Here is a 15,901-nt window from a genome sequence, read left to right as displayed (position 1 = left end):
GAACGTGATAAGTTTAGAAAATATGATTTGGGAAACGTAAAGTGAGAAAAAAAACGAAAGGCTGAGGAGTTGATACAGAAACACCGGGGTTCCATGCACAAATTTTTAACCTTATCTAAAAAATGAAGATCTCGAAATTACTGTACATCCAAAATAATCAAGTTCTTTATATTTAGATAACGCTCCGCCTATCATAGATATTAATAAAAATTCAACTGAAACAATATTTTAGAGAATAACAATAAGTTAATTGGAAAAAATGTCATTGATAATGATAATAGCTTAAAAAGTCAATCACATAAATGGGGTGACCCTGGAAACTGGCCAAGCGATATAGACAATCAAATAAGATATGATATAATAAAGTTAGGACCAATACGCGTAATGGATTATGAGTTTCCAACGATTCTTCAAGATGATGGCACTAAACGAAAATTTACCAAAAACTTATATAAAAGAATTTTAATTAATGGTGAAAAACTGATAGAGTTTTGCTTGTTTATTTTATTACGAAAAATTGCGTATTTTGTTATAAATGTAAGCTTTTCTCTTGTGAAAATCCCCACCTCAACCATCTAAGTACTATCGGAACAAATGACTGGAAACACTTGCCTGAGAAACTTATAACTCATGAGCGTTCTGTTCAGCATTTTAAATGTATTGAAGCCTGGACAGAATTAAAAAAAAAAAATTTTGAAAAGAAAAATCAGTTAATCGATAACATTTATCTATTATTGAGGAGAAAATTCATTGAACAAATGTACTGAACAGAATTTTATCAGTCATTCATTATTTAGCTGCTAATAATGATGCATTTCGAGGTTTATCAAATGTACTTTACTCTAAAAGTAATGGGAAATTTCTTGGCTTAATAGAAATGTTGGCGAAATTTGATCCAGTAATAAAGGAACACGTTAACAGAATTCAAACTAATGAAACGCATGTCCATTATCTAGATCATAGAATACAAGACGAAATTATTAATATGATGACCAATGAAATCAAGCAAAAAATAATAAAAAACATACAGTCTGTAAAGTATTTTACGGTCATAATGGATTGCACTCCAGATATTGGACACAGTGCGCAACTTGCTATTCTTTTGCGGATAGTACTTATGGATGAAGAAAATGAATACAGTACACCAAGAATATTACATACAAGAATATTTTTTAGATTTTGTAACGATCGATTCTACTACCGGTTTAAATTTGTCTGAAATTCTGATCACACAACTTAAATTATATAAAATAAATATCGAAAATTGAAAATGGCTGAGGTCAGGCTTATGGCAACGGATCGAACATGACAGGAAAATATTATGAAGTTCAATTTCGAATCCTCGAGCATTTTTCACTCCTTGCGCTGCCCATAATTTATATAATATTTATATTATGATAAAAATAATTAATCATGTCTATTATATATTTACTTTCCATGATAAAACAGTGTATAGAATATTTGATTTTAATTATTTATTATATTCCAATAGAATAAAATACCTAATAATAAATAGGTATATATTTTTTTTTATTTATTTATTTATTTTTTTTTTTTTTTTTTTGGTATATGGAGATCACTGGGTCTAACTGAGAAGTCTCGTGTAAAGTCAAAAAAGAAAAAAGAAAAAATATATTAATTAGACTGAAATACATATTAAATATATCTGGGTAGGAGTAAAAAAAGACATTGAAAATTATTATATCCGGGGCCCTACAAAAACTAGGGCCGGCCCTGATTATCAAGGTAAATATTGTTCTTACATAATATGATGTTAGTAAATTTTTTATAGGTAATTACCTCTTCTATAATTTAGTATATAGATATTTTTCTTATAATCTTAAAAAAAATAATCGAGTTATTTGAGAAAAACTGATTTTTCTTGTACAAAGCGCACTCTAGCGGAGATAGTGGTCATAAAATCTTAAGGGACTTTTAGTATATTACTTAGTATCCTTCAATAAAGGTGTATACCAAAATTTAGCTTTCTTGCTTTTTTTGCCGTTATTTGTCAAAATTGAGTCTAATTTGCCTGGACTACTACAGTATTCGGCAGCCGGACGGCGTGATAAGCTTAGTGACATACGTGACCAAATGCATGTTTTCACATTATACGATTTTATTCGTAAGGCAGAATTCGATCAGACACGATCACTTAAATTTATGATTAAACTTACAGTAACATATTGTTTAAATAATGGCGGAATTCAATGTAGAATTTTTAATTATTCTCGTGAAGAAAGACCAGTGTTGCTTATCCTTGAGTTTTTCATATAATACATCAAAAGAAGCTCTTGACATACGGAAACAACTAAAAAACTTATTTTCATCATTTCTTAAGTCATTAAATAAATTATAAAATAATCCTACTCCCTCTCTCCGAGCATTAATAGAATGTACCCAAAAAATACGATTTTTTCGTTTTCTTTTGCGGCGACGATTGTATAACCATAATGCAATAATTTGTTTGTTATTCATTATAACAACGCGCGATTTGGGTGTTCTTATAAAACTAAACCTGTACAATAGTATACTAAGCATAAAAACCGTACATAAATCGTGTTTTACCGTACATTCAAAACCGTAAAATGTGTAAAGAGCCAATGATCCGGTTATTACCGTCCGGATTTTTGCCGTACGGTCAAAACCGTGAAGTGTGAAACGATCCTTACACTACTGCGACACATGTTGCCAATTTTATAAATAAAACTTTGATAAAGTGAGAATGTGGAAATTCTGAGCGTATTAAGTGTAGTTTGCAGTTACAAGTCATTTTTGTTAAATACTGCAGTTAGAAGAAATTAAATTAAAGAAGTTTAAAAGAAACTCAAGGTGAAACTGAGACAATTATTTCATCCATAAACAAAGGTCGAGAAAAATCGGTGGCAAAAAAAGATTTAGATAGAATCAACCTAACTATTCAGATCTATAATGATTATAAAAATCACCAAAACGTGATACAATATTTAAAAAAAATTAGTTGTCATTACAGGAGGAAAAAAATATAAATTTTTAACTTTAAATGTTTATATTATATATTATTATATTAATAAACTGCATCACACAACTTGGCAACGTTTCTTTAAATTTCGACCGCAGTCGTGTCATTTTTTGGGTGCAAAATAATACCTTTTGTTTTATAATGGTCATCCATTCGCGTTTCAGCTGTCGTAGTGTTCGGTTGTGTTCCTCCTTCTACTCTAATCGCAGCTATTATTTATATTTATTGTATCTATATCATTAGTGTATTTTAATTACCTTCATATGTCGTCGTTTTCGGGCGGCGACTCGCGGTCGGGTAAATCACCTGCTCCAAACAAAGTGAAATCTATTTTGCCTTCTATTCGTGCGCCTGACCCCAGCTATACACCTGTCATCTTAAAAAAAAAATGTAAGTCAAAAGCCAACTCACTCTCACCTAAATCCCCTGAATTTCAACAAATTTTAAACAACACTCCGATGTTAAATACTTCGGCCTTCGATTATAATAATCTCTTATCTACGGAAAACAGTACGTCGCATGACTCGATCATTAACAACAGACTATCTTCTGATAATTTTAATGATCGTACATCGCACTCCGGTTCTGGTGCGATTTCAACGCCAATTACTAATACTACGTATTCCACTGATAACCAAAATGATATTATTATGTCGTCTCAATCAACACAACAGACCTTCACTGCTGTATAACGGTCCTGTCATGATACTTATTGAATGCACCGATGTTAATAAAAATTTAGGTAATTGGCATCCGATTAAAGCAGCCAAATTTTTCTCCACTAATTTCACCGGTATAATCAACATCAAACCCGCCGGCGCAAAAAAAAATTAAGATTATCTTCGACTCGATTTCGATTGGTAATCTCTGTTTGACTTCCGATGTTTTAAGCGAACATGGCTTTACAGCTAATATTCCTTCGAACCTCATATACTCTTTTGGTATCATTAAACTCGATTCAGACGTCTCAGAGTTTTATTTCCTCGACGGTGTTCAATCATCTTTCCCAATCGTAAGCTTCAAACGTATATCGATCAAAAAAGATGGTAATATAGTTCCCACACATATCGTTGAACTCAAATTTTTGTCTCCTAAACTACCTCAATATATTTCGGTCTACAATATGATCTTCGACGTCCATCAAAGCATTTGCTCTCCGGTACAATGTAATTGATGCCTACGTTATGGGCATACCCAAAAATTCTGTCGCAGCGATCCTCGTTGCAGTCATTGCGGTGTTTTCAAACATTCTATCACGGATTGCCCATCCATCCATACCACAGACCCAACTTGTCTCTTCTGTAAACTCGCACTTGTTGCTACAGATCGTAGCTGTCAGGAATGATCAACGTAAAAAGCTATAAAAAAAATCATGGCTACTGAAAATTTATCATATAAAGATGCTTTAGAATTTAAGAAAAATAAATATTATACCTCTGCTTTTAAATACACCGATGTAGTAAATAGTCAGCTTCCAAATCCCAATATTTTGAAACCAAATATGCCCCTTGATGAGGACAATTTTCCTAACTTAAACGAAAGCCATCATTTTTTTAATTCTAGAAAACCTAAACAAAAATCTTATACTACGTCGAATAAAAATAGAAATGTCTCATCCACTGAACCTTTCTTTTCTTCCCCTAATGGAAGTTATTTAGAAAATATATCTAATCAACATAACTCTATGGAGAATAACTCTAACGATTTTTCTTGGGTACATACTTTATCCTTAAAACTTTCCGAAACTCTGATTAACTCTCCCTCTCTATCCTCCTCTTTCTCCTCTTCTGCTTTTCAGTCCTTAATTGAATCTTCTCTATTTTCTTTACTAGCTACACCCAACTTCAAACATTCTCCTAAGCAACCTCCTATTTTTTTTTTTTTTTTTTTAACGCAAGCATAATGTCTTCTAATGTAAATAATAACATTTTTGACAACAATCTTAATATTTTACAGTGGAATGTAAGAAGCTTATCAGCTCGTCTCCCTTCTCTTATATACCTTCTTTTTGCACAAAATTGCCTTGTTGCAATACTCTCCGAAAATTGGCTCATCCCCTCCCGTTATATAAATATCCCTTCCTTTAGAATCCACAGATCAGATCGACCAGATGGGTTTGGCGGTGTGGCCGTAGCAATACATCTTTCTTTGAAATCCAGATTAGAAATTCCTATAAAAATATTGCCTTGTCAGCTCATTCATAGATTCATTATTTGCGATAATATTCTGACATTTTTGGGATGGAGGGAAATTAAGAGACGGTTATAAAAGAATGTTCAAATAGGTTCTTATTGTTTTCAATATCACAAAAAACAAACCATAAGTATTATAATATTATACTTATACAATTATATTGTACTATACATTTACTAAATTACATATTTATTTTCTATTTAAATATCTATATTTAAAACTAGGTACGATTTTATAGTTTTATAAAATTAAGCACATTACATTTTCAGATCGTCGACAAAATAAATATTATAATTTTAATTCAATAAAGCGGAAAATAATTAAAAATGTATTTATTATATCGAAGTGACAAACTAATCATATTATAACTTATGCACCTAAACAAGTTGTATTGATGCCGAAATAATTTTCCTAATAACCTAACCTAACCTAACCTTTAAGGTACGGTCTGCAAGGCGCGACATGTCGCCGCGACACGTCGTAAATGTATGTTTTCACGGAAATCGTATAATCTGGTCTGCCAGACGCGACAGGTCACGGCGTGCCAACTTTTGGTCGCCGCGGCCGACAACATTACTGCTGCAGAAGCAGTGTACACGCGACCCATCACGACGACACCATGTCAAAAGTTACATTTTCGCTGTCTGATGACGAAATATTGGTCCAAGAGGTGCAAAATAGTCCTATATTATACAATATAGGAGCTACGGATTACAAAAATATTATAATAAAAGATAATATATGGAACCATATATCGATTAAAATTGGAAAACCTGGTAAATAAAATAACTAATATATAACCTATTCAATAAATATAAAATAAATGATTCTGAAATTAATCGTCATCATCATCCTCATCTATCAATAGCACAGTTAAAATATTATTATTATTAAAAATCAATTCATCCATTGTTATTAATTATTATTATTTAAATTTCAGAATTTAAAATATACTCTTGTAATGGCTAGTGCGTACTGCGTACACGCTTGAATAGACTTAGAACCGAACTGACAATATTTCTGTTTGTGATAATTGGCAGAAAAAAATTATATTATCGTCGTGACATGTCGCATCTTGGAAACCACACTTGTCGCGGCGACCGTTCATAGCCATCGGTCGCGGTGACATGTCGCGCCTTGCAGACCGTACCTTTAGTGTGGTAAAGAAAAATAATTGGAAGCCATGCATTCACCCTAGGTGTTATTATATTATGACACATGAATCATCCCTGGAGAAAGGTATGATATTACTGCTATCAGACTTATATTACCAGGAAATTTCATATTATAATAATTGCTCTGAAACCAATGAAAATTAAAAATTGTATCGTTTTATTTATGTATTTTCACTTAATCGTCTATAGTGAGCCAGTGAACGCGTTAATATTGACGATAATGATAAATACAAATATTAATAGGTGTGCTAAATGATTTGACAACGTGATATTGTAACAACATTTGAATGGAATTATTTAAAAATCTGAGAGAACACTAATTGCGTCGATGCATACCAGGAATACATTTAGTTAGGTGATAAGTTTTATAAAATTGGCTTAGAATCTTTGAAATTATAAATTATCTTTGTGATTTCTTGTTTATGTTTATTTGATGGACCAAAAAATTTCTTTGTGAACATTATAGTTTACGTCATGGTTATACAATGATTTTGTAGGTAAAATTTATGTTTGTGTTAATAATTAACACAAAAAAAATTATTTATCTCTAACAATAAAGCGAATCCCGACTTAAATCCATATTGTTTTGTGCAGAAGAACAAATGTTATCTAACGTGTATTATTTTATATAGGTAGGCACTTAAAGTTTCATTGTTTAACATTTTTTTAAAATTTTAAAATTAGTTTTTTATAATAGTTAATACCGTAAAATTAACGGTTTAGAAATATTAAAAATATTCAATATATTCAATAATGATGTCAAAAATAATACTATATAAAAACGCACAACGATGTATAATTAAATGTTAAGTTTAAAATTATTATTATTATAATTTTGTAATTTCAAAAGTTCTAAAATAATTTTATTGAAATAAACGTTCGAGTCTGCTAAGCATCTTAGAGGAAATTTTAATTCAAGTTCTTGAAAATTTGACGACCCTTCATCGTAATACACGTACAAAATACCGACTAGACCGATGAATTATGATTATCTACCGGTTCAATCATTCCAATGACATATTTTATCTTTTCAATTACCAAAGCAACGTCATTTTGGGTAATGTTCTTGTGCAATACGATTCTCACAGCGGTGTCATTTATCTGTGATATCCTTACAGTCGTTGAACGTATCTTGTTCAAAATAGTATCGTGTGCATCTGTGTCTACCTGAAAAATTTATGGTCGTATAAGCATGTTGTGAGAATAGGGAATACATATAATCGGGGGTGTCGGCACAGTTGCGGTTAATACCTTTTTGGTGACATTTGCGGTAACTTATTTTTTTTATATCTATGAAATAATCTCATTACAAACAAAAACTGATATTATTAATTTGTTTAGTTGTTATTGTTGTTATGTAATTATTAATTTGTAGACTTAATTAAAATTTATTTTATTATATTAATTATTAATTTTATTTTTTACAAGATTTTGGATGAAAGAAATAATTTATAGACATTTTTTCAAGTCCTTGTCATCTTCGTATAAATGTAATGTCTTATAAATTCTATTGTTGAGTTCACTGTAACATTTTTTCCATTTTTTCCTTCCATGTTCAAAAAATCTTGATTAAATATCAATTCTCCATACTCAGCTTCTAATTTAAGACATTTAAACAGAACTAAAAATAATTGATTAAAGCCTATTCATTTGTTTATTCAATCTGCTATACCAACCTTCAATAACAATATTTGTCCTATTTCTTTTTTGGTAACAAATCCATATTTATTTGGAAATAATTGCATTTTCGAGTCACTGTTCTACAAAATAGTTGTAAAAAAATCCGAAGTTTTTTATTATTAGGACTGATTTTGATGATTATAAGCCAACCTTCATCAATATCTTTAAGTGAAATATGAGCTAAAACTGAATTTATTCTGATATGAAGCCGAATTTCTTCATTATTTCCATACTCATCTACCAGTCCTGTATTTTAAACTTTTCGTCATAGAGATTGATTGAAATTATAATTATAGCCAATTATTTAATAGTAAAATAATAAAAAAAAAAAATCAAATAAAAATATAAAAATTATTAAATAGTTAATACTTGTAAATTGATATATAAATAAAGAAACAAATTGTTTATATATAGAAATAAGTACGACCGGTTTCAATATTGTCGGGTACATATAAAGTCAATAAAATTGCAACTTAAGTTAAGTTATATGATTAATAAGTTGTAATTTTATTGACTTTTGATGTACCTAACGATGAATTTTTTAATTTGAAACTGATTGTACTTTACAAATATAATAATACTCCAGGCTAAGTATTTATTTATTGATTAATTAAATTACCATAAAATATATATATATATATACCACATACTATTTATAGTATACAAACTATTTTTTTATTTATTTATCCATTCACTTATTATTAATTATTAAATTATATAAAATCTTATGGGGAATTATATAATTGACACCAAATGTTACTCACAATACACAAAACTTTAATTCAAGGGGCTACAGTTCTATCACATGTGATTGTATCCTATATGTAAATTATCTGAGAAAGCTGCTGAAGCAAGGAATAAATACTTTAGATTGTATAGACAAAAATGTTCAAGAAGTTCTCGAGAGTCTTGTAATTATAATGTTTTAAGAATCACAATTTATTCAGGCTTATTTTTGAGTAGTACATATAAGACCAAATACAAAAAAAAGTAAGCCTTTTTAAGGGTAATCATTGAAACTTTTTCTTTCATAGCCATAACACCACGTACCAATAACAGAAGATAAACAAAAATACGACGAAATAGATGATGAGAATTTTGATAAATGTATGATTTGTCATAAAAATAACCAATGATTTTTTGGAAAAATCTATTAAAAATGGTAAAATTATCTAGATAAATTAAAATAGATAACTGCATTTTTCATTTAAGATAAAAACAAAGATGACCAGTAGAATTTAATCTTGATAAGATAATAGATAATAATATTTTCATCTAGATAAGTCCCAACAATGACTAGAACATATAATTAAAGATGTAAAAGAAAGCCAGCTATTTTCCGTCATTGTTGATGAATCAAGTGACCGGTACAGAACAGATTTCCTTAGGAGTGCACAAAATGTCAACCGGTGAATTCTGTATAAAGAAAGAATTTTTAGGCTTTGCACCATTGCAATATTTGTACGCTGAAACTATATCTGAATAAATTCTGCTCACCCATAAAATTTGGATTTCATCTATAAAAAGTGGTCAGTCAAGCGTATGACGGATGTTCTCCTACGGCGAAAAAATAAATGGAGTTAGAAAACGAATTGAAGATAAATATCCAAACACAAACTTTTTTCATTATAGTTCTTATAAGTTGAATTTAGTTATTAATGATTTGAGTGATCTTTTCGAAATTCGTACTTCGGTTGGAAGAGTAAAAGATTCAATACATTTTTTCGGAGATAGTCCTCTGAGAAGAAAATACATTCCAACCATATCTCTATTCTGCGAAACGCGTTGGACAACCAAATATAAAATTATACAAATATTTAAATATAATATTAATATAATATTCGAAGCGTTGTAGAAATTATCAGAAAGTGAGGTACTCGTCTAATATGCTACCTACCGTAGTAATTTTTCTTTTATTTCATTTTACTGTGGGAAAGTACATTTGAGTCATTAGGATAAATAACATATTATAATAGTTGTACAAAATTATAGCTTAATAGCTATTATGATATCTGATCCACCAAGACCCATGATAACTTATTTCTAGATATATTATTATTGTGTCTGTCTTGTGTTCGCATATGTGTCCTAATCATTGTGAGTTTTTCTTTATTTAAAAAAAAATAAATACATTTTTTTTAAAACTAAATACAGAATTAAAACTCAAGGAGCAACAGATTTGTTAGACCGACAATTAATAGAAGAATGGTGGCAGTCCATTAATACCCAACACGACTTACTAAAAGTTTTCTGGGATAATGTAAAAATAGTATATAATGTATAAAATTAAATAATGACATTTAATATGGTTAGAAATATTATAAAGTACTTGACAACGATAAATTAATAAATTATTTAGTAATAAATTGTTATTAATATTGTTGTTAATTTGTTATTAATCAGTTAACGTTTTTTGGTGTCTAGGTATCATTTTACGGTAAGTAACGTACTACACCAATGAAGTAGTGGTAGGTAGCATATTAGACAAGTACCGAAAGTGATGTAAAGTAATATAATATATAATAAAATGTTTTGTACTTTGTTTAAAAAAAAATTAGCATTTTGCAAAATGCCTAGGTATTTTGTAAAATAATATTGAAAATTATACGTTTTATTTATATTGCCTAAAATGGGTCATCAATTTGCACTAAGCCTAGGCATTTTAAAATATATCTGAATTATCCATATTGCCGATAACAGATATACTGATAGAATCAGAAATATTTTATCCATCAGTGTTTTCGGCAACTTATATTGGCCTTAGCTTCCCGGTACTACTTGTACAGCTGAGCGGACCTTCAGCATGTTGCGGAGGGTTAAGACTAGGTTACGATCTACCATGACTGACGAAAGACTCGATGCTTTATGCATGATGAATTTATCACTAAAAAAGTATTGACCGCAACTATGCCGGAATTATAATTGGGATTAGTAAATGATCCAGAGATCTAAGAGGACGCTTTACCCGCATGTGTTGCCTCTGTCTTACAAACGTACAATATAGCAAATCTGAATTCAATGTATGTATAATAATTACCTTGAATAGCTCTGAAGCAAAATCTTTCGCGTCGAAATTGGGTGATGTAATATTCACCAATAGAATATTTGTGTCAAGGGAGTTCGGATTGACAGTCACAAAAGGACTACCCGTCTGTTGGATGGCTGTAACAAGAGTGTGTACATAATATCATGTAATCATATGTAATAATAAGATAGGTAATAGCAGTATACCTAGAAAGTTTGAAAAACTCTACAATTCTAAATTTTTTGTGGGGGCACATACATTTGTGGTTCAACAGTATATAGATAAATTATATGATATAACTCACAAATAACTGTGTAAAACTTAAAAATATCTGAAGAACTTTATAGAATTAGCAATTATAAATGTATGTTATAATATATTGCATACTAAGATCATAAATTATTTGGCCAGTAAGTGTTACCAATAAGTGTTAAACATTTAAACATTAATATTCAATAGTTACACTGAATTTTCCAGATGTGATACACTATGATACTATAAATTTAACATTTTCAAAATGTCTTAGTATACAAACACCATGTCTGTGAGTTGCAATATATTTTACACGCAGGCGTGCGCGGAGTCACCAATCAAGCGAATCACTAAAGAACACTCGGTAAACTTCGCCAATCGATACATTGTATATTTGTTAGTACAAACAATTTTAAAAGTAGAATCGTATCGAGGTTAATAGATAATACATTAATCTTATAATCATACCACGAGCAAATAGAAAAACAAAAAAATTGTTTCGTCTGCCAAAAGACTTAAGGACTGTATATAGAAGTCCTTAACAAAATCTCAGAAAGAGCAGATGCAGCCTTGGCTGCATGTACTGCACCCGTGTACACGCATATGACTATACAGTTACACCATATTATTTAAGTGTCGGTGTCATATTAAAAAATGATTAAAATAAATATTATGCGATACAACGTACCGTGAGCAATTTTTTTGACATTACTGTGATCGTCAGCTAATCTTTCTACACAGTTGTCCAAGGCGTACACACCTGCTGCGGCCACGATTCCGGCTTGTCGCATTGCTCCACCCAAGACTTTCCTTACTCTTCTGGCTCTACAATCAATCACAATATTATGAATATATACGTAACGATATCTGTAGAATATACCCCGAACTCTGATGGGAGGGGAGAAGTTGATAATGATTAAGAAATATGATATCCGGTTAGATTGCAAGTATATACATGCAGTAAAAATGACTTTTCGAAATATTTTATGTAACGCGTTTGCAGCCGTGATAATAATTATTTTAAGTTAACATTGTATTTACAAACATAACAAAATAATTAATTACTTTAGACAGGAGATATATTTCCTTTAGTAGTGATTGGTTAGATTATATAGTACTCCAGTACTTCACTGCAGACACTAGTGTGCGCATTTACAGTAGGCAGGAAAGCATAGTACCGAAGAGTGTATAAATATTGTAATTACTTTTCAATGAAGGTATTTGATCCGACCAACACGGAACCAATGGGCGCTCCTAGACCTTTGCTCAAGCAAAATGTCACGGAATCGCAGTGTTTCACTATACGGCTGACGGGCACACCGAGACTTACTGCTGCATTGAACACTCTCGCTCCGTCCAAGTGCAACGGTATGTTTCTTTCCTTGAGGAATTTTCCCAACTGAAATACATAAATAAATACATATTTTAAAATATTGCATATTTTGAGTCAGTTACATTTAAATAATTCAGCTTATGGTGGGTTTTCAAGGAAATTAGAATGGTTAATAATTCTTCTACAACCTACTCCACATTTGTTTTCAAATTAATTGTTTTTATGAACAAAGTACATTTACAAAGTGCGTCTCATAAGTTTCTATAACCATTCTAAAATTAATTCTAGTATCTAGATAATTATGAAATTCTGGGAAGTTATTACGATAACACTTATAATCATTCGTACAAAGGTTCACGTGTAAAAGATAATTTTTAGCAGTATAATTGTATCTTTCGTGAATTTATGTTTGTGATCGTAGTTATAATTCCCATATAAAAAACAATCTTGAACAACGAATTGCAATAAAATGTTGTGTTGAGTTAAAAAAAAGTGCTACAGAAACGTTCCAAATGATGATCAAAGCTTATGGCGAGTTAGTTATGTCCCGTTCTACTGTATTTCGGTGGCATAGTCATTTTTTATCCGTCAGGTAGTCGTTTGATGTCGAGCAAAGATATGGAAGACCAAGCACAATGAAAACTGACGAAAACATTGATCGCGTCTCAGCTGTTTTGAACGAACATCGAAACGCTGGTTGTAGGTTAGTGGAAGATTAACTAGCATTCCAAAAACGATTGTTCAACGAATTATTAGAGAAGATTTAGGGAAAAGAAATCTTTGCGCGCGCTTTGTTCCTCATGCGCTAACCATGGAACAACGACAGAGACGTGTTTATCACGCGAAAGACTTGCTTCAAATGGTCACCAACACTCCAAATGTTTTAAAAAATATTATTACGAGTGACGAGAGCTAGAATTTTGCCTATGACCCGGAAACCAAACGGCAAAGTGTACAGTGGGTTGGGGAAAATTCACCACGACCAAAAAAAATTCGGTTTTGAAAATCTAAAATCAAGACCATGTTAATTTTTTTTTTTTTTTGATTCCCAAGGAATTATACACAAATAATTTGTGCCCCTGGGAAGTACTGTTAATGCCAAATTCTACAAAAACGTTTTAGATCGCCTCTGTAAAAGAATAACACGCTTTAGGCCCGTTTTGTGAAGAGATCGGTCTTTTTTCTTGCTGCACGATAATGCTTCAGCACACACCGCGGCGATTGTCACTCAATTTTTGGCCAAAAAAATGGTTCCAGTATTCGACCATCCTCCAATCAACCAGATTTGAGTCCTCAGGACTATTTCCTGTTCCTAAAGTTGAAGGTAAAGCTCAAGGGTGTACCATTTTCCACCATTGAAACGATTCAAGAAGCAGTGACCCGAAAATTCAAGAATATTCCTAAAGCTGATTTATCACGAGCCATGGAAAAATTGGGTGATTGTATCAGAAGGAGTATAGAATATAATGGTGACTATTTTGAATAAAAAATTGCTTAAAACAATTTTTTCATTTTTTTTGTAACATTAGTAACCTTAGTCTCAAAACTTATGGGACGCACTGTATAAATTGTTTTGTTTAGAACTACAAATATAAATAAAATTATAATTTTTTTAAATTTTTTATTATTTTATAAGAATATTTAAGTTGATTAATTTTGTATAAGCTGTAACTATATAAAACAGTTTGAAAATATTTTGTAAGTCAGAGGCCGATAATCTGCAAATCTTTAGGAGACACCTCAACATAGAGATATTTTTTTTATATATATTATTACGTTTAATATTTAAATTTATAAATTTACAAATTTACATTAAAAGTTACTTTTTACGGTTTGTTAAAGTCATTTTAATTTGATTTATAAATAATAATATGACATTTACCTATGTGAAATCAGATGAAAATAAATTCTTAACACTAGAAAGGAAAATACAGTAGATTCCCGTTATGTCGAATCTCAAGGGGAACAGAAAAAAGTTCAAAATATCGAAAACTTCGGGATATCGAGTTTATTAAAATTTTCTAGATTTTCTAGTTTAATGATATATTTTTATCTCGACACAGAGCAAACCATTTTAGCAAACATTTATCAATATCCAAATAAAGAGTCATCCTCATTTTTTTTATATTTCCACAACTGAACTTCATTAATTTCTCTTTCTGTTTAATAATTGACGATAATGTATTTGGTAGAATATTGAATTCATAGGCGATTTCACATTTTTTACGGTCACCTTTTTTAACTAACTGTATTCAACGAACTTTGTCCGAAAGTGAAAGAACATTTAATTTACGCTTATTTTCTATTTTACTACAAACGAACAAACGAACTATGAAGAGATTATTAACGTGGATATCAACGCGCTAAATCACAAACGTTGTACTGCAAAATGTATGCAACGTACTGCACTAATGTATTGCACAGTTCCTGTTTTAACCGTGATAAAAATATTATTTATGAATTCAAGATAAAGAAAAACGATTAATTTTATATCGAGTTATCGAGAGCAAAACACTATTAATTGTAATAGTAGTTTCAAGGGAAATTTAAAATAATTCGAGACAGCGACATTCGTCATATTAAGAATCTACTGTATTACGGAAGATCTTCGGTCCACTAAAAGATGACATCACAGGAGAGTGGAGAAGGAAAAACAGAGAAACGATAGTATAAACGTTAACAACGTAACCTACATCATAGGATGTGCTAACTGCTAACTCCAATTTGTCATAAAACAGATAACTTAAAGCTCAGTATTGTAAAATAATAAATTATACGATTAGAAAAAAATGAAAATATACATGGTTTGTATGATAATATTTTAAATTATTTAAATCTTATTCCCTCTGAAGAAGACGCTCACAGTTGCTCTTTAATTTTTCCCATAAATTATTATCTGATTTTATTGATTGTCCAAAATTACTTTGTTTAATCAATTTCAAAATTAATTATTTTAACTCTATAAATTTTGCACTTTTTTATCCTGCTTATTTGGATGAAAACTATATGTTAAACAATCCTGCTAATCAATTAACGATTACAAACAATACTCATACTTTTGATTTTCACTAGCTATTATTCTTATGTCTTGTACTTGCTTTTTCTTCACATTGTATTAATTTAATTTACATCTAATCTATATCAAATACGTATTATAATTATTATTATTTATTTTATAAAGTGTATCATACCTATTTTATTATAAATGTTATCTTATGATTGTTGTATAGCAAATGATATTG

At 30.4% G+C, this 15,901-nt stretch overlaps 2 protein-coding genes and 1 pseudogene across 5 annotated transcripts in view; 2 read left to right on the top strand and 1 right to left on the bottom strand.

Moving 5' to 3' along the window:
* The first annotated feature begins 3,060 nt into the window (after positions 1–3,060).
* On the top strand, positions 3,061–4,355 carry LOC112683523. The gene has a single exon (XM_025554586.1). It carries the CDS (start codon positions 3,265–3,267, stop codon positions 3,691–3,693), a length of 429 nt encoding a protein of 142 aa, XP_025410371.1. The 5' UTR covers positions 3,061–3,264; the 3' UTR covers positions 3,694–4,355.
* Positions 4,356–7,178: 2,823 nt separating this feature from the next.
* The window catches only part of LOC112683521 (probable low-specificity L-threonine aldolase 2), a 28,977-nt gene continuing 20,254 nt past the window's right edge, over positions 7,179–15,901 (bottom strand). For 3 of the 4 annotated variants that reach the window (XM_025554583.1, XM_025554582.1, XM_025554581.1), the window contains 4 exons: positions 12,532–12,725; positions 12,015–12,151; positions 11,087–11,211; positions 7,179–7,536 (listed from right to left, as the gene is read on the bottom strand). In XM_025554583.1, coding sequence (XP_025410368.1) covers positions 7,339–7,536; positions 11,087–11,211; positions 12,015–12,151; positions 12,532–12,725 — 654 coding nt within the window. In that variant the 3' untranslated portion in view covers positions 7,179–7,338. The remainder of the gene's footprint in view (positions 7,537–11,086; positions 11,212–12,014; positions 12,152–12,531; positions 12,726–15,901) is intronic. The other variant, XM_025554584.1, reaches the window with a different exon arrangement.
* Positions 12,736–14,163, top strand: LOC112683522 (annotated as a pseudogene).

This window comes from Sipha flava, unplaced genomic scaffold (genome assembly GCF_003268045.1).
Source record: "Sipha flava isolate LNK unplaced genomic scaffold, YSA_version1 229_pilon_pilon, whole genome shotgun sequence".
Lineage (NCBI taxonomy): Eukaryota > Metazoa > Arthropoda > Insecta > Hemiptera > Aphididae > Sipha > Sipha flava.
This window is presented reverse-complemented; position numbering and strand designations above follow the sequence as displayed.